Below are 18,525 nucleotides of genomic sequence, written 5' to 3' on the forward strand. Positions count from 1 at the left end.
TCAATGCACTTCAGCTCACTTCTGAGAGGACAGTTTTTCAAAGAAAGCTGCTAGCATGCCACATCACTTCTTGTCTTGTTTTCTTGTTTTTTTTACAGTTATGTAAATCCGAGGAGTCCAGACAGTAATGGAGGCAGATTAAAAAGTTACCATAAGGCAAATCAGGGTGGGATCTTGCAGAGCATCAGCTAATTTGCAGTAACTGCCCATGTGTGTGCTTCTACCCTGCAGATCCCTTCAGCAATATCACTTACCTCTCATTTCCTTCAGGCTAAGAGGATACACATGAGCAGTTACTCCAGTCTCAGGGATGTGTAGCAAGTTACAGCCTATCTCACCCCAAGGTGATTTATTCATCTGTCTGTATCCTCAGTAATCAAGCCACCATCTTATGGAAAGATTGCCTCTCATTTATTTATGTCTGGCCTTATAACTTCAAACTAAGTTGCTAGTATGTCTTAATTTTCTCCATCTGTGAAAACAGATGCTGTTTATTTTGGATGATTTGCCAAGGGAGTCCAATTGCTGGGGCTTGTTACAGGAGTCAAAGTTTCTGTTGCTCTGTGACAGTACCGGACTCGCTGTCTCGCCGGCGCTCCTGATGAGGCCGTACATCTGCTGGGTTTGGAGCTACCCAGAAACGTGCCCTTGGAGCCTGCGGCTTCAGGATTTTTTTTTTTTCCTTGATAGTTAGTACAAGAATTTTAACTTGCAGCTTCAGGAGGAGTGTGAGATTGACCTAAATCTTTTATTCTCAATTTACTTAGGGGCTATTCAGTTTTCTCTCTGCTCGAGACACTTTTGTCATTACCCACATATCCTTTCCACATAGACACTTGACATCTTTTAAGAAACACTCATCTCTTGGCCATGTCATCCACGGCTGTGCTCCTCAGGCAGGGGGTTGGAGGTGCATGGACTGCACAGGACTGACATTTTCTTACAGCATCCCCTCTGAGTAGAGGATGCTTTTAATCACCCATTCTGCTTTGGGGAGGGTGTGATCCTTTTCAAGAGCCTTACCAATATTATTCTTCCTCCTGGATGACCAGCCTCTGCAAAGTGGTTGGTTCCTTGCAGAGGGCCTGATCTCTCTCCTCACTGTTGCTAGGCTTTCATCAGGCCAGATGTTCACGGATACAGAAATCATAAGTCTACCTCCACCCTTCCTGGGGAAGCTATGATATGGCAGAAAGAATTCAAGATCCCCTGGCTGGGAGAGGGAGAACAAGATGGGAAGGTAATCAGGGTGATATCTGGGAGAAAGAGGACTCACGCTTTTTCATCCTTGCTTCATATCTATTTGTGATTTTTTTCCAGCGTCTGCTTAATTAAAACGTGCCAGATCAGTGCTCCTCTCTCCTGGGAGAGTTTCCTGATAGCAAGGAGGAACCCTCACTGCTTCTCCAGGTCCCAGTGTGTAGGGTGGTGGAAAGAAGCCTGTGGTTGATCATTGGGCTATTGTGAAAGGTGCTTCTCTTGAAGTCCTGGCTTCCCCAGGGAAGTCCTGCAGTTGTGCCTGCAGAGCTGAAGTGTTAAGGCTGTAGCCAAAGTTCAGTGTTTGGTAGCCGTAGCTTCATGGTTGGTAGCCATAGCTCAATGGTTGCACTGGGGACTTGCATGTCCCACCTGTGTTTGTGCAGGTGGTTTGTGTCATACTCCTGGGAGCCTGTTGACAGAGACACCATGAAACTTTTCATAATGATCAATGTGTTATGGGCCGGCCAGGCCAGATGGAAGTTCAAGAATGTACAATCGGTGTCATAGGGGTGTGAATTAAGTAAACCCTGATCAAGAAGGCATAAGTTCACCCAGCCAACTGCCATAACTTCACTAGTGCTCCATGCAAAACTCTTAGTTCAGCTCCCATCTGCTCTGCCACCTTGCCAAGGACTCTCAGGAAAATATAAGATTTTTTTTTCACTAATATTCCAGTCTCAGCTGCTTATTTTCTTTGTACCAGGTAGAGCTGGCAAGGAAAACCCAACCCTCCCTGTGCTGAGCAGCACCAATGCCTGGAACGGCAGGTCACAGGCAGGACTGGTGACTTTTGCCTCTGTTGGGTTGTCCAGTTGCTGCAGTTCATCACTTTTCTTCACAAAACAATGGAAATGTTGGGCCCTGCAAATTGGAGATGATTTCTCCATTGCCTCAAAAGTCAGGGAGGAGGGAGTTTGAGAATCAAGACGCGTGGTTTAAAATTCTAGTTTCCTTAGGGCTTCACCTTCTTTGTCCCATTATCTTCTGCAGTACCTCTCCATCTTCAACAGCTTTTGATGTATTTGCACATCTGAAGGGTCAGAGAGAGGTCTTTCAAGCACAGCAGCTTAGAAAAGACAAAGGCAGATATAATATCCTTCTGCTCAAGCTCAATGCTTAAAATGACCTGCCTTCCTAGGAGAGAACATCTACCTACTGCTGGAGGTTAAGGATCATTTGCAGAGAAGTGATGAGATTGCAGGTGGCAACTGCCCTTTAAAAAAAATAAAAAATAAAAGTTATGATTAAAAAAAGTACACCTGTGGAAAGGGGAGCTCAAACAGAAGCTCTATACATTGCAGTTGTCTTCTGTATTAGAAGTGATTTCAGTCTTTTTTTGCTTCCCTGGAAGGTTTATGGTAGATTGATGGGGCCAGAGCCAAGGACCTGGCACCTGAGGGAAAGAAGGACATGTCTTTTTCTAAAACAGGGACAGTTGTTTCTTTGGTGACCTTTTTTCTCCTGAGCAAACTGAAAAACTCAGTGCATTTAACTCAAATGTATAAACATCATTTAAGGCAAACTCGGGAGCTGAGAAAGCTTCCACTCCGGTTCTCCGATTTGCCTGTAACAGGGTGCCAAAATGTAGTTTTGCTGAGATTCCCCCATCCGAGGGAGGGCACCCAGCTCTGCTTCCAGGCGGCTCATGGCCCCTGGGGACTCCGTGGCTGAGCTTTGGGTCCCTCGCGAGTTCTTCAGGGTTGACTTGTGCAGAATTGGGCCCCACAGCCCAAGTTTGGCTAGCAATAGCTTCCCAATTAAATTTTAATGCAATTTAAAGAGACAGTCAATTAAATAATTAACCGCAGGGAAGAGGTTTTCTTCTTTCCGAGCCTTGTTAATGCAAAAATTTTGCATCAGGCCACCCATGTTTTGGGCGCGCACAGTGACTCCCCATTTCTTGAGAAACACTGACCTCCAGTGGGACTGCTCGTTTATTGCAACTGCAGATGGGTCTTTCCCGAGCTTTTTATTTGGGGCCTAAGAAGCAGATATGCAGATTCAAGACACACACAAAAAAAGAAATCCTTGCATTGTGTCCAAAGTATGTGTTATCTCCTTTCCCAGCACACAGGTTTGGTCTCGTACAAATAATGTAAAGATTACATTTCAGACAAAAAAAAGTAAAAACGCGTGCTGATAGTGCCTCGGCTCCGCGGGAAAGCAGAGTTTGCTTTCGGCATGACTTCTCTTTGAATCCCTGTCGCCGGTGCCTCCTAATCCAAACCTCCCAGCGCGGCGCCAGCGCCGGGTCTGCAGCGCGTCTCCCCCGCGCCGTGCGGAGGAGCCCGCTGCAGCTCCCTGGCGTGGGGCGCGCGGGGGGGGGCTCCAAGCCCGGCAGGACTGGGTGTGCTGGAATTCGCCCCGTGCACTTTGCACCTCCTTGTCTGAAGCCTTCAGAGAGGGTGGAAGGCCCCGTGGGCATAACAGTCTGCCCCGACTTCTCCCCCCGGCCCGGCTCCTTCCCAGGCAGCTTTTGCATTTCTTGCTCCCTGGCTGTTGATAAATGAGGATTTTTTTTGCCTTGCAGCTGTCTGGAATTCAGGGGGATAATTACAACAGGGAATTAGCAGGGAGGGACTTGAGCAGCTGGTACCTGAGCTTTCACCCACCTGGAAATGCAGGCGGGGAGGGACGCATCCTGCTGTCCTGGCAGTGTAAAACTTGACGTCTAGACCTTTATCTGAGCCAGATTTTCTGCCAGACGGAGGCCAAGATTTTGCTAGGAACAAGGGAGAAAGGAGAAGCAGGATTTCCGCTGTAGGACGGGGATCCTCATTGCTGATACTCTGTTTTCAGGTGTGGATGGAGTTGCAAATCTAGCAAGGAGCTTGCTGGTGCTGGTCCTGTTCCTCCCTCAGCAGTTCATTTTTTGCCCAGAAATGTCTCTGCCTCGCTTCGCGTCGGGGCTGGGGTTGTGACGGGACCCGGAGGCGCTGGTGTCGCTCCGGCAGCCTTCCAGCAAGCGCCCGCCGGGAGCCGGGCTGTGGGTTTGCTCTGGGGGCAGCTGCAAGGAGGCTGGTGCATGGCCAACTGGGCGAGCGGGGACGCCGAGGTGTCGCGCGGCCGCGGGGCTGGCTCGGCTGCGCCCGAGCCCTGCCGGGGAGCCGACCCGCCGCGGCCCCCGGGGAGCCGGGCTCGGCGTTCGAGGGCTGCTTTGGCGCTGCAGGCAGGGACTTCGCAGAGCCTTGGTCTTCCCTCGGCAGAACTTTGGGTTTTAAGGCGCGTGTCGTGGAGCAGCTCTTCCCACCGCGACCGCCTCAAAACGGTCAAAATACACCCAAAGAACGACAGCCAGGGCTCGGGGGGCTGCACCCGGCTCGGTGCGCGTGGGGCTGCGTGCGCGCGTGCGACGCTGGCACCCCCGGGGGGGGCGGCGGGGACCAGGGTGGGTGACGTGCCCGCATTTCGGGCTCTGTTTTGCAGTGCGCTGCGCGGAGCTGCAGATCCAGCTCACAGAGGCGGTTTCCGCGGCGGCTGAGCAGAAGGAGCTCGTGGCCAAGCTGGAGCACGACCTCAGCACCATCCAGGCCCTGTCGGCCATGCATCGCCCGGATGCGGAGGTAATGCCCCCCGGCACAGCGGTGGCACCCGGGGACCAGCCAGCCCTCCTCCTCCTTCTCCTCCTCCTCCTCCTCCTCCTCGGGGAAGGGACGGGCTTCCAGGGTCAAGCACTGGCCTCTCCTGCGCCCCGAGGGGTCACGTTTTGTATTCGCTCTGCTTGCTCATGGACATAGTTTTAACGATTATTTGCACAGTCTGAAGCCATTTCTGCGCTGTCCCAGCACGTCCCAGCACGTCCCAGCCGTTGAGCCTTGTCTAGGGCTTGTCTGAGAGCAAAGCTCCCCGCAGCACCCGGGTGTCGGGGCCACAGCAAGGACCTAAGGGGAGCGTTGGAAGATGGGTGGGAAACGTTTAATCCTTTCTTGTGGTGCCCAGGGCGCAGCCGTCCACAGCCTGGAGAAGATTCCTGAGCCCATCAAGGAGGCAACGGCTCTGTTTTACGGTAAGAGGCCGGGGTGGTTGCGGCAGTGTCCGGTGGGTGGTCACCTCTTCCGCCGGCGCGGGATGAGCAGTACGAGGACGTTCCTAAGCAGGCATGGATATCGTTTGCTCAGCGTGTTGGTCCTTGACTGGTTTTCCGTGTTCGGCACGATTCACCTTCCTCCATCTGCTCTCCTGCCGCGTGGCCCAAGACCATGCAGCAGATGCGTGCCGAGCCTGGCAAATCTGGGCTCAGCCGGGCTCCTTGTGCTCTAACTCCTGAGCTTACCACCCCAAATTCACCTCCGGAGCCAGCGAGCTAAATGTTCTCTTTACGTTGGCTCCTGCTCCGCAGCCTGCCGGAGAAAATGAATCAAACCAATGATGACGGCTGGCTCCTCTGGAAGAAAACCCGCTTCCTTTCCCTCTTTTTTTTGTTTTGTTTTGAAAGGTTTTGAAAACACATGATAAACAATATCATGGCAACAGTTCCACCAAGCCAAACAACCTGCAGCCACCCATCCTGTGCTATGAATAGTCCCTCTGTGCAGACGGGTTGAGTCACTGCCTCGTAGGACGTGTTTCTCCTCGGCTGGAGATGCCTCCCGCTGCTAGGACGGACGGACGGATGGGGAGGCTCAGCCAGCCAGGGCGCTCACTGGCCGTGCACAGGACCCTGCGGTGGTGGCTGCAGAACCCTGTTGTAACCCCCGTGGGCACGAGCGTGACGGCCGTGAGATCCTCCCGCGCGCTGGAGGGACCTCAGACAAGCCCTGGTTGCTCTCTGGGGGACGGTGGCTGTCTGCCCGCTCATCTCTCATGCCGAGCTTTGCTCCCCAGGTCACCCGCCGCCCCCCAGCACATCGTTCCCGGAGGGGCAGATGGACTCGCTCTTGTCCATCATCTCCAGCCAGAGGGAGCGCTTCCGGGCCAGGAACCAGGAGCTGGAAGGGGTACGTTGGCTTGGGCTGGCTGGCCGCGCAGCAGTGCCCGAGCACAGAAGCCAGGGCCTCCGTGGCCTGTTTTCTGCCGAGCGCGTGTCCATGAAGGCCACGTCCGCTTGGCAGCCGAGCGCTGGAGCGGTGCCACCTTCCCACGCCGTTGCTGGGTCAGCACGGCCCAGCCCTGCGCCCCGTGCCCGTCTCCGAGGGCTGTCACTCCATTTACCTCAACCTCCTGCTGCTGCAAGGGAAATGAAAATATATTCTGGTACTAGCGGGTTCCTAGACCAAAACCTCCCCTGCGGACCCTCAGCGTTGCTCCTGTTGAAGGACCAGTCCGACTTCGCGTTGCCGTTGCAGTTGCGCTCGACCTTCCTGCACAGCATTTGGGGGCCCGTAGGGAAAATGTGGTTCGGGGCAGTTTCACCCAACAGCTCTACGATTTAAGTGCAGTTCAGAGCAACCTCTTTGGGTATTTGAGGCGTCGGTGTTGAGAAGCGGGCAGGTCGGCTTTGTGCCTCCCATGGGACACGGCTACGGCCGGTCCCAGCCTGACACCGCCCGCAGCCGCTCCGCCTTTCTCCAGCCCTGCAGGGAAAGGGTCAGGAGCGGTTTGGGAGCGTGATGGCCGAGAGGGGACAGTGGGGTTGTGAACGAGGTGCCCCGGCTTGCCGCGACGGTAGCGAGTGGCATCTCAGCGTTTCCTCTCCTGCCCTCGTTTCTCGGCTTGGCTGCGAGCGCCGCGGGCCGGGAGCTCTGCGCCGGGGCTCCCCGCTGCCGCTCCGTTACTGCCAGGACCGGCTAAACCAGCGGCACGGTGGGGTCAGGGGAGATGCCGCGCAGCCAGCCAAGCCGTGCAGCTTTGTAGCCGTGACGTCAAGGGTTTTTACCGGGAATTTTAAATCAATAAATAGCCTGATCATCTCCCAGTGCCACTGGAGCAGCACGACTCGATTTGATTAGCTTCTCTGCGAGTTCTGTCGGCAAATACGGTCCTGTTTTGCAGGGAACGTTAGTGAAGCGCCCAGGTTTGTATGGTGAGGAATTCGGGCATCCGGCCACCTCACTCCATTCCCCAGCTGTCCTTTCGTGCCCAGTTCACTTGGGGGGCCAGGTGGCTATGGGGGCTCCAGGGTGCAAGGAGTTAAGCTCATCTTCGTGCTCCTCAGGCCTGTGCTCGAGGTACTGGCTCCGAAGCTGCGGTCAGGAGGGGGAACTGGCTGTGGAGCAGGGCCGCTAGCGTTGGGTTGAACCCTCCTTGGTCGCAGCCAACACCCCCGTCTCCATCGCACCCGGTTAGGTACGTCCCCGCGCGTCTGCCAGGCCCTGACGGCGTCCCGCTTGCTCTGCCCTGCAGGAGAACCGCATGATGCAGCACACGGTGCACGCTCTGCAGAGCGAGCTGGACAACCTGCGGGCCGACAACATCAAGCTCTACGAGAAGATCAAGTTCCTCCAGAGCTATCCTGGGCGGGTGAGTGGCCGTCCTGCCAGCTGGGCTCGCGCTCCTCTAAGCAGATATCCCCCAAATTGGACCACCACCCTCAGTGTTTGGGAGTGATGGGGAAATTGCACGTTACCCACACACATCTGGCATGAAGGTTTTAAAATTGGAGGCGTTTGGGGTGGGAAGGGGCTCAATGCTCCATCTAGAGGAGCAGGTACCCAGCCTCTCTCCCACGAGGGCAGTTTTTGAACTGTATTGAAGCATGTCCAACGTCTTTGATGTCAGAAACTCTATTTCAAAGAGCCCCTATGAGATGCTTTGATGCTCCCACGACTGCTCTCCAGCTGGCAAGCTGCAGATGCTCCTGCCCGACCGGACAGCACGTGGTTAAATTGGGACCTCCGGCAATGAAGCCCCATAGTTAGAGGCTGACAAACAATTCAGCCTGTCACGTAGTGACTCATCCTCCGTGCGCGAGGGTTGTATCAGGCAGTTGGAAGTGGCCTGTGCTACTTTTGCAAGCTGTCCATCTCACCAGCTGAGCTGGGCGACCTCGGAGCCGCGTCCGTGGCGGACGGGCATCGTTCCCAGTGCATTAGTCACCGGTTTTCGGCACCTTTCACCGTATCTCCTGTTGGGCTAACTGAAAGCGGCAGCTGATTCCCCGCGCGCCGTGTCCGATTGCCGGTGATTAGCTGGGAAATTCGCCTTTCCCTGGCTCGCCTGACCCACAAACCCACGCGGCACATTCACAGCCTGCGTTTCTCGTGGCCAGCGGAGAGAGCTCCTCTGCTTCCCTTGGTCCTGGGCCACCAAGGCTGGTCCCTGGGAGCAGAGAGCAGCCCCAGCTGTGGCAGGGCTGGCCAGGTACCAGGAGGACGCCGGGTCTGCGGTGGGGGCACCGCTGCCCTCGGCCGCCTCTGCTTGCACCGCTTCCCGCGGGCTTCATCCCTGGAAATGCCCTGAGCGCGTATGGCGGGAGAGCCCCCGGTTTGGCCACCGAGCACGTTCAGGCTGCCGATTGCAGCCGCTTCTTCAGTTTGAGCTGGGTTATCGCGGCCGCAGGCTTTTCTGATAACTAAAAATGACGGTAACAAGGGGAGAGGACGGCTGTTCCTCGCCGTGTCCTGCTGCACGGCGTTGCCGCCCGCTCTGCGATGGTACCGCGACTCTCCCCAAAGCGCTCGCCCTTCCGTGCTGGGTGGGCTCAGTCCGCTTCGCTGACCGATATTTTAAAAGCTCTTTGGGATGGGAGACTCCTACGGGCACGAAGGACCTTATCTGGCGTTTTTATTTATATCTCCGTGACGGGACCGGGTCGGCCCTTCTGGCATTTCTGCCCGCTTCTCCCGTGGCAGGTCACACCTGCGCGTGTCCTCCCCAAGGCAACCCCGCGTGCCATTGCCGTGATACGGGGAGCGGCAGCCTCCGACACATTGTCACGGGGGGGGGGTGCGTAATTCTGAACCTCATCGGGCGAGCGACAAGCTAAAAATAATCGTCAGAGATGGTTCGGTAAGGCCAGGGCGCGAGGGATCCCTGGCCCCTAAATCGGGATCTCACCTCACCCCCGGATCGTGGCTGTGCGGTGACCCGCGTGTCACGTTGCGGAGCGCAAGGGCCTGTTTGCTAAAGGTCCCCTTGCAGCGGGATGTACCCGCGCTGGAACAGAGCCACCGGAGACCGTGCTGGGATGACTGGGACGCGCAGCGACGGCTCCGGCGAGACCTCCTTGAAAACGTCAGCACCGTCGCTTCGGGCTGGCGGCGGCAGCGAAGCTGGGCCTGGAGGAGTCGCGGGCGCGCGGGGCGACCCGGGGACGGGCGGCAGCGCTGCCGGCGGCCGTGCCCGCGCCTCCAACGCGCGCATCCCCGCGGCGCGGGGGCCATCCGCCCTCGGCAGCGTCCCGGCCCCCTTCTCGCGGCCTCCGAACGTCGCGTCTGAGAAACCTGGGAAGACGGCTCAAGGCTGCTGTCGCTTCCTCGGGGCTTGGTCCGGAGGCGCCCGCAGGGTTGCCGGAGGGCAGCCTGGGAGGAGGCCAGGAATTGAGCTGGTTTGAACCGATCGAAATATTTCACTTCTTTCGAGGAGTTTTCCTCGCTTTTCCCCTGCCCTTCGCCCTGCTAGTAATAGCAGCGTGTTTAAACAGCCGCTTCCTCCTCCTCAACCGCTGTCTCCCTCCTACCTGATCCGGCAGAACTGAGCGCGGGATTTGCAATATCCTCGGCGTTTCCAAGCTGGCTTTCTGCGGCGAGGCAGGTGACCGTTATTTCGTGGAAAGGGCGTGTGGAGGGGACGCAGGTGGCGTCCGTCCGGGACGACGGGCTTTGCTGTGAATAGCTCTGATCCTTTTCCGCTGCCAAAAAACCCGTCGGGACGAGCGAGGGCGCGCGCCCGGCTCACCCGGCCCCCGTGCATCCCCAGGGCGGCGGCAGGGACGACACGGAGCTGCGCTACTCCTCCCAGTACGAAGAGCGCCTCGACCCCTTCTCCTCCTTCAGCCGAAAGGTAGGGAAAGCCGCCGGCGCCGTGGCCCCCCGGAGCGGCGCGGACCCCCCTTCTCTGATATGAACCCGCAGATGAGCGCTTTGAGCCTCGGACTCATCCTCTTCCGTCTCTCCCTGGCAGGAACGCCAAAGGAAATACCTGAGCCTCAGCCCCTGGGATAAAGCCACGCTGAGCATGGTAAGCGGCGGCGGCGGCAGCGGGGCCTCGCGCCCGGGGGGCTGAGAGAGGGGCCGAGCCCGGCCTTGCGGCGGTGGCTGGGCTCCTTCGAGAGCCCCGAGCCGGCCGGAGGAGCGCGGAGGTTTGGCCAGGCGAGGCTGCTTGCACCGCAGACGCCCCCAAATTGTTATTCCTCTCCAAGGGGGTGCTGGAGAGTAGCGATTGCTCTGTTTCCTTCTGCTGAAAGCTGTATTTTATGGATATATATATTTTTTGTGCTCTGTCTCCTTCCAAGCCCTGGGCGCAGCCGGCCACGGCTAGGGGAGCGGATGCCTTCGGACCCCTGCCGGCAGAGGAAGGGCATGGGGCTCGCTCCTCTCTCATCACGTCTTAGCCAATGGCTCCGCTTTAAAAGGAGCGGAGAGCTGAGAAATCGGTTTCCTCGCTTGCCCTTTCCTTCTCCTTTCCCAACTTCTCCCCATCTACATCCGCAGGGAGCGTCCCGGTCCCACAGCCCGGCCCGGGCAGCCGCGGCACGGCCCTGGAGCGTGGGGACAGCTTGCGCTGCAGAGGACTGTCACAACTCGCTGCTGCAGCCGGTGGACGCCCGCCTTGCCGGGTGGTGCAGGCAGCAGCAAGAGCACCGCGGTTTCCTACGGCGCTGCTGAAATCCGCTCAGGAGGGCCGACTGCAAGGCAGCGGCGGCCGCGGGAGCGCGGGGGCTGGGGGCTGCGCTGGGGAACGTCCGATCCGCCTCGGTTTGGATCCCTGCTTTTGGAGGCCGGCAGCGCGGGTTGCAGAAGCCTTAGTGCTTTGCCCAGAAGTAGCCCGTTTTCGTGCCTGGTCCGATGCTGGTGCTCATCCGGGCTTGGTACGGATGGTGGTGGCTCCTCCGCGTGGCGGCAACCGGCAGCCCACGAGGGGACCCCGCTAACGAAGCCAACAGCAGAAAAACCTCTTCCCTGCCCCAATCTGGTTTTTTCCTTCAAAAAAAAAAATGCAGCAGGGGAAATAGTGTTGGGGAACTGCTGGCGTCGGCAGCAGCGATGGCTCCTCGCCTGCCGCCGGCCCCGGGGAGCTCGGGCGCGCGTGCAGCACGCGGAGCACCACCGCAGGGAGCCGGCTGCAGCCCTCGTCGCCGCCGGCTGCGTGACGGCATCGGTCGGAGCAGAGCTGCTCTGTTCCGCCTGTAGGACGTCGGGAAATGGGAAATGGGAAACGGGGGCTGTTCCACAGCGAGCTGCAGCCTGCTTGGAGCAAAGGCGAGCGGGGAGCCCCTGCCATCCCCGGTGGGCTCCGCTGCCCCTGCTGCTTCTCCCGCCCGATCCTTCTCCCAAAAAACACCGGAGCGAATGCCCGAGCGTCCCTTTTGAATGAACGCTGCCTGCTGCGTTGAAGTGCAAGCGCGCTGATCGAAGAGATCTGAGTTACGTTTGCGGCAGCCTCGGGATCCGGTTTGGGCCGAGTTAAGGCCGGCTGCGCAGCGCGGCGGCGGCGGCTGACGTGGGAGGTCGGTGCGCTGGTCCGCAGCGGCCGCAGAACACAGACGTATATTGTGCTAAAGGCGAAGCTGCCATTTGCATAGAAACCAAGCAAATGCCAGCATGAATATGGATTGGGTGGCGTGCCAGCACCATGGAGAATTAATGAAAGGCATTTGCAGAAAACCTGACTTACGGAGCTGCTCCTTGGGAATAATCAAGACTGTAATCTCGTTTGTTGCAGCAGCCTCCGCCGGGCCCCGAACAGCGGGGACGATTTCGGCGCAGAGCCGGTTCGGTGGGAGTGCTGCGGTTTTTAATGCCAGCACTGGAAATCCCCTCGTGGCGTTTTGGGGAATTTACTTATGTCCGTAATGAATCCCTAGCTCTTACAGCGGGAATAAGGATTTAATATACAGGGAAGTGGGGCCCTTTCTGCATAAGCTGCTCTAGTTGCTCCAGCTCTGAGCCTTTCCCAGGGACGGGCAGAGCGAGCAGTGTCATGGCCAGCGGTGATGGGACGTCTCCCACGTCCGGCTGCTGCTCAGTGGCCTCTAAAACGCGAGGTTTGAGCACGGCAGCCTTCTCCGCAGGGTTCGGGGCCGCTCCGTGCGCTGCCTCTGGACCTGCTGGCTCAGGGGGCAGACGAGGCCGTAGCTGGGAGATGCCCACGTCACCTGTGCATCCTCGTGGCTCTCGCTCAAAGACATCCTAAAGGCCGGCAGCACGGGGGGCTGCTCCGTGTGCCCGGCTCGACCGCCTTCCCGGGAGCTGCCCAGGGACGGGAAAAGCCGCCCCGCGCTGGTCGGGTGCCTGGCGGGGCCGCAGCAGCGGCCGGAGGCTCGTTCCCACGAGGAGGGTGCTTGGTCCTTCGGGAGGGACGCTGCAGGACCGGCGGGATGGGGATGCCTGCGGAGGAGGCGAGAGTTTGCACTAGCGAGATTCTTGCAAGATGCCCAAGGAAAGCCGGCAGGTTTACGGAGAGGAGCGGCACGAGTCAGAAAAACACACAGCTCGCAGAGAGCCGGGCGGCTGCGAGCAGGGTCCCGAACACGGAGCACAAACGCGCGGTTACCCTGAGTGCTTGGGAGGCGGCACCCTAAAAGGTGGCCGCGGGCCTGGCCGGCCGGCGAGTCAGGAAAGACCCTAGGAAGCCTCCCGCTGCGGAGGTGTCCCCTGCTCCGGGGCCGGTAGGGCTTGCGGGGCCTCGGCAGCTGCCGCCGTAGCCTTCGCTCAGCCGCTTCCCCCGCCGTCGGCTGGCGGAGCGACATTGCCGAGCAGAAACTCCACGCGCTCATGAATTAAAAATGCGCAAGACTTAATTACCGTCGGGATTTCTCTCCGGAGCGGCGCGGAGCTGCCGGCAGGTCCTGAGTCGGGACTCGCGGTGGCGGTGGCGGGGGGAACGGCCTTGCAGAGCTGCGGGGGGAGGCTGGGGTAAAGGAGGCTCGAAAGGGAGAAGTGGGGGATTTTAAGCGGCGCCCCGGCGTCAAACTCCCGGAGTCGCATCCCCCAAGCCCTGCGTGTGCATGCACAAAGCGCCTGCGTCCGTGACTCAGGGCACCTGCAGGGACGCGACAGGGTGCCTTCGGTGCCTGCCCTGGGTGATGCTGCCTGTTTTTGTAGGGTCTAGTGCAAACCAGGCTCCGGTCTCAGCCAGGCTCTGCCTGAGCCCCTGCAAGGGGGGGGGGGGGGTGTCGTTCCCGCTGACCCCCATTAAAACGGCTTTTCCTTTTCCCCGTCTGCTCTGGCTGCAGGGGCGGCTCATCCTCTCCAACAAGATGGCTCGCACCGTTGCCTTTTTCTACACCCTGTTTCTGCATTGCCTGGTCTTCCTGGTAAGTGCGGAGGTCCCGAGCGGAGCGGGCGCCCCGTTAACATGTCAGCGCTGATTTGTGCGTTTTTAAGCTGTTGTGCCCGGTGAGCGTGTTGCAGCGCTGCGTCCCGGCGAGGCTGGGGCCGTGGGCAGCGCGGTTCCTCTAAGCCGCGCACGGGGCAGCGAACATCCCCCTGCCTCCTCCGGGGAAGGAAGGGCCGTCCGCAGAGGAGCGGCGACGTGCCGGGGTCGGGAGCTGGAGCCATCCGTCTCCTTATGCCGTGCCTCGAAACAGCCGCCGGGGATTTAGCCCGCCTGGATGCGGGCGCAGTTCCCCGTTCTCGCACCCGGAGTCCTTCCGCTCGCGGGGCAGTGAAATCTTTGTTAATCATCGCAGAGCTCCTGGCATAAGAAATTTGGGGAATAAAATGTGACCCCGCGGCCCCACGTGGCCTGTCAATAGCTCGTTTCCAGCTCCCCCGGTTTCTCTGCCCATCCCTTGGTGGCTTCTGCATCGGAGCGGCGCCCCGTCCTTGCCTCGCGCGGTCGCCTCTAGCTGCCCCCGCTCGCCCTGCCTGCCCCGCGGGGCTGCTTTCAATAGCCGTCTTCGAATTCCCCCCGCTGGGAGACCCGGCGAGCCTGGGCGGGCGGGTGGGCGGGCGGCGTGTTGGGCCTTTTCTTTAGGGCAGAGCCTCCTTGTTCATTGGAAATGGCCTCGCTTCCCACGCAGAAAGGACATCCCGCCTTAGCGCCCGGGAGCCGGGCTGCAGCAACCGCTCGCAAATCCCGCAGCCTTCTTGCACGGCGTATTTATAGCCGGAGCCACCCAAGCTTCGCCCGCCCGCCCGCCCGCCGGCAGCGCGCGCGGCCTCCTGCTTGCGCTCCCCGTTGGCCTTCGGTTCATCTCGGTCGTGTCCCGGCGTCACCTTCGGAGGGTGTCGTACGGGGACGAGCTGCCCTGCGGAGATATAATCCAGTCTCCTTCCTAATCGGTCTCCGCGCTAAACTCTAACGAGGGCTCGAAGCGGAGGTCTGAGCGGAGCCCGAGCCCCTCGGAGCGGCCGCCGACCGCTTTCCCGCGCCCGCCTGGGAAACGGTCTTTTCCCACGCGGGGTGGAAAGGGGCCCAGGGGTGGATGGGCTTTTCCCGGTCTCCGGTGGACAGAGGGATTCCCCTGCAGCCGGACGATGCTGCAGGGCCCGGCAGGCTCCTGGAGCAGGTGCTGCCGGTATTCCCAGTGCTGCTGCATTTTTCACAGTACAAACTGCTGTTTATACAGCTTTCCTCCTCCTTGCGCAGTTTCTGGGGGTTTATTTATCATTGCAGGGGGGGGAAAAAAAAAGAAAAAAAAAAAGGCCATCAATAATTAAACAATGAAAGGAGATGAAAGACAAATAGGAACAATATTTCCATCCCTCTCTTCTCAAAGCAAAATCGAGCTCTTGTTGTTTTGGTGAGGAAAGGAGCAAAGAAAATAAAAAGTTATCATCATTAAACTTTAAAACGCTGACCTAAAAAAAATATGTAAGTCATAAATATTCATGGCTGGAAGGTTCTTGCTTCACCTAGACACAAAAGGGCCCAAAGTTCAACGCCCGGCGTTGGCTGGATTGGGCCCAAACTGAGCGCGGCTGCCGGGCGGCTGGATGGATCCACGTCTCCTCCCTCCCCACGGATCAGGGCAGCAAAGCGGCCCTCGCCACTGCCTTCAGCCGGTTGCGACTTCAGTTAACCCTAATTTGGAGGCCTGCTGGAGGGTGTTTGCGGAATCGGGGTATTTCCCTGGCGAACAGATAGGCAGCAGCGCTGCCGGCCGCAGGCAGCGGCGAAGGGGTTTCGAGGCAGCGAAGTGTCGCATCGCTGCTGCTCGCAGAGCCCGGCACACGCGTGTGGCTGCCCCGGGGAAAGGAGCGCTCATGGCGTTTCTTGTCTTGCAGGTCCTCTACAAAACGGCCTGGAGCGAGAGCGTGGGACGCGACTGCGCCGCTTACTGCGCCAAAAAGTGCGTATGAGAACAGCCGGCTTCGGTCCAGCCCCAGATTTCGAGGGGGAGTTTTCCTCCCCCCTTTAGCGGCAGCAGCCCTGCGATTTGCAGCCGTTTTTTTCCAGTGGCACCCGGTGCCTCCCTGTCCTGGGAATGACGGTGTCAGATGGGCGCTGGGCTGCCGCAGCTCTGCCCTTCGTCGCCGAGAGTTGCAGCTGCTCTAAATCTTTAGCGACAGGACGACTTTCATCTCTGCAAGGCTGAGCGAGGGCTGGGAAACAGCGAGGATGAGCCGCGTTTTATTCCTGCTGCACCGCCCGAACCGTTTCGGTGCCTTCGGGGACAGCAGGGCGGTTAATTGGGTTTTAGATCCTTAATCCAGCAGGGACGGGTTGGAAGGGAAGATGCCCGGGGAGAATCGCATGCTTGTGGTCTGGTGTTTTCCCAAATCCCAAATCTGCCAGGAGTTGCCCCGCTAAAGAAAAACATGCGGGAAGAGTGCAGGATCAGGCCCGCGGTTTGGTTCCCGTCGCTCCGCTGAGCTCGCGGCGGCTTTCCGCAGGTTCGCCGACCACGTGCACAAGTTCCACGAGAACGGGGACGCGGGCGACATGTGGCAGTGACGCCGCGCCGGACCCCGCCGGCCGGACCCGCGGGACCCTCGCCATCCGTCGCCCGGACCCGCGGACCCGCTTCCGCCTTGCGCACGGACAAATCCGCTAGAGCTTTGCTTTCTGCCGCGGCCGCCCTGCCCGCCTCCCGCGCCGGGACATTGCGAGCCGCAGGGAACGGAGAGTCGGGCCGCAGGACGCGGCATGTCCCACCTTCCCCCTCGGAGAGAGGCTGGGCAGCGTCTGCATCCTGCCCGTGTCCTGTCCTCAGTCCTTACGGAAACGCGTGGAGGCGGCGAGGCGAAAGGTTGTGATCTCTCTTTTCAGATTCACTCTCTCTTTTCAACCTGTTCCAAGTCCAGCGCAGCGCTGGCTGGACCCAGTTTGGCCAGAAAACGGGGAGAAACCAACCTCTTGAACTTGCAACTTGTACAAGTTCAAGTGGTCTGGTTTTAAAGAATTCCCTTTTCTTTGCTCCTGTTTATTGAATTATCAGAAAATAATCGGTTCTCGTGGGCTCTGAAGGAGCGGGCGCCGCAGCGGGAGGTAGAGCCGGCCGTGCAGGCAGAGGCGGTTGCGCAGCCAGTCGCCTTCTCGCTGCGTCTGCAGTCAAACGAAGCTGCTGTTCAGCTCCGGACTCGATCCGGAGCCTTTCAAAACCCGCGTTCCCCTGCAGCCGGCACCAGCCGGAGGGTTTATTGAACGGAGGCCAAGGCTTGGAAACGGCCCGGCTGCTAAGGAATTACCTGGCACGGAGGGAAGCGCCGCTAGCGAGGGCTGATCTCGCCGCGGGCTCGCTCCTCGCTCAGCAGAGCGTTTCCGCCCCGCCGGCCGGCGGCGGCACGTGATTCCCGGGGAGGGCACGGGGCTTCTTTCTCGCGTTATATTTGATCTGTTCAGCGCCCGACGGCTTGGGCGAATCCATTCCTGGTGGCGGGCTGGCCGGGCGGTGATGACACGGGGCTGCTAAGAAGAGACGGGGATTGATTTGGGGGGAAAAGGGTCGTCGGAGAGGCAGGTCCTGCCTTCCCGTGTCGCTGCCAGCGCCGAGACGGCCCGGGCTTGCCGTGGCGCCGGCATGGCAGCACGGCACGCGATTAAAATTCCCTGCCGGAGACAGGAGGATGTTGTTGCTTCCAATTAAGGCGTCACTGCAGATTCGGATGCGTTCCCGTTAGGGCTGGTCCCCGGCTGAGCATGCAGCCGGCGAGAGGCTTCGCGTCTGCCGCAGGCACCGGGGTTATTTAGAGCCGCTCTGGCCTGCAGGAAAATGTGGGATACTGCTGCGTCGAAGCGAGGGACAAGTGCGCAGGGACCGGCCGGCACCTGCTCGGCTCGGCACGCATAACCCGAGCCTGGCCGGAAGAGGGGCACCTGTGGTGCGAAATTCCTCCCGGCGCGGCGGGAATTGCGGAGCCCCTGCGGGAAGCGGAGCCCCCGCTGCGGCCGGAGCAGCGCCTGCCGGCCCTGGCGATGTGCGCCCGGCTCGGGGCTCTGCAGCACCCTCAGGAAGAGCTGGCAGGACAGAGCATCCTCCGGCACCCAAGGGAGCCCCTGCATCAGCTCAAGGGCCAGGAAATTTAAGGCAGCTTCTCCTGCCCCTCCGTAAGCTAATGAGCTCTAGGTGTGCTTGGAAGTGATATTTTGCTGCATGAAATCGGGAGCGCAGAACCGTGATCCTGGGAAGGGTGAGATCCGCATTCAGGCTTCATAGGGAAAGTTAAATTTGCTTTTTTAGAAGTTATATGTGGTGTCTTAGAATTGCAAAGCTTCCATAGCTACTTGTACTCTTCAAAAATGACTTAAAATAGATGTTGAGTTATGCAGGACAAGTTATCCAATAAAGTTAGACGTGCATTGACTGAACTGCTTTTGTGCTTTTTTTCCTTCTTTTTTTTTCCCCCTCTCCTTTTCTTTCCTTTTGATATGAAACAACTAAGAAATGTCCTGCTCGAGTGCAAGGGCAGAGCGCGCAGCTAATTTTAGCACGCCAGCGCCGGAGCTCCAGCACCTGCTGTTGCGCGGGGCCAGCGAGGGCAGGACCCGGCCCCGGGCAAGCACGCGCCGCCTGCCATCGCGGAGAACCACCCGCGGAGCTCGAGCCCGGGCAGCCTCGAAAAATAAAGCAATAACAGCCCGGTCCAAATGCACCGCTTGCCGCCTCGGCGTTGAGCGTGCCGCGGCGCCCGGCCCCCGGGAAGCGCTCGTGAGCGTGCATGTGCGTGCGTGTGCATGTGCGTGTTGTTGCTAATTTGATCTGAAAGCCCATCCGATCAGGACGTGGCTCGAAAGAAAAGGGTTTCGGCCGCCCTCTGCTCTCCCTCGCTGTTTTAAAGG

At 59.0% G+C, this 18,525-nt stretch overlaps 1 protein-coding gene across 1 annotated transcript in view; it reads left to right on the plus strand.

Annotated features, from left to right (window-relative positions):
• CUX1 (cut like homeobox 1) overlaps positions 1-18,054 on the plus strand; it is a 280,556-nt gene extending 262,502 nt beyond the window's left edge. Inside the window, exons 15-23 of the mRNA XM_067309899.1 lie at positions 4,687-4,823; positions 5,200-5,266; positions 6,085-6,197; positions 7,543-7,659; positions 10,057-10,140; positions 10,261-10,317; positions 13,535-13,615; positions 15,531-15,595; positions 16,140-18,054. Of these exons, the coding sequence (XP_067166000.1) occupies positions 4,687-4,823; positions 5,200-5,266; positions 6,085-6,197; positions 7,543-7,659; positions 10,057-10,140; positions 10,261-10,317; positions 13,535-13,615; positions 15,531-15,595; positions 16,140-16,200 (782 nt within the window). The 3' untranslated portion in view covers positions 16,201-18,054. The remainder of the gene's footprint in view (positions 1-4,686; positions 4,824-5,199; positions 5,267-6,084; positions 6,198-7,542; positions 7,660-10,056; positions 10,141-10,260; positions 10,318-13,534; positions 13,616-15,530; positions 15,596-16,139) is intronic.
• Positions 18,055-18,525: the final 471 nt, after the last annotated feature.

This window comes from Apteryx mantelli, chromosome 22 (genome assembly GCF_036417845.1).
Source record: "Apteryx mantelli isolate bAptMan1 chromosome 22, bAptMan1.hap1, whole genome shotgun sequence".
In the NCBI taxonomy this organism is placed as follows: domain Eukaryota; kingdom Metazoa; phylum Chordata; class Aves; order Apterygiformes; family Apterygidae; genus Apteryx; species Apteryx mantelli.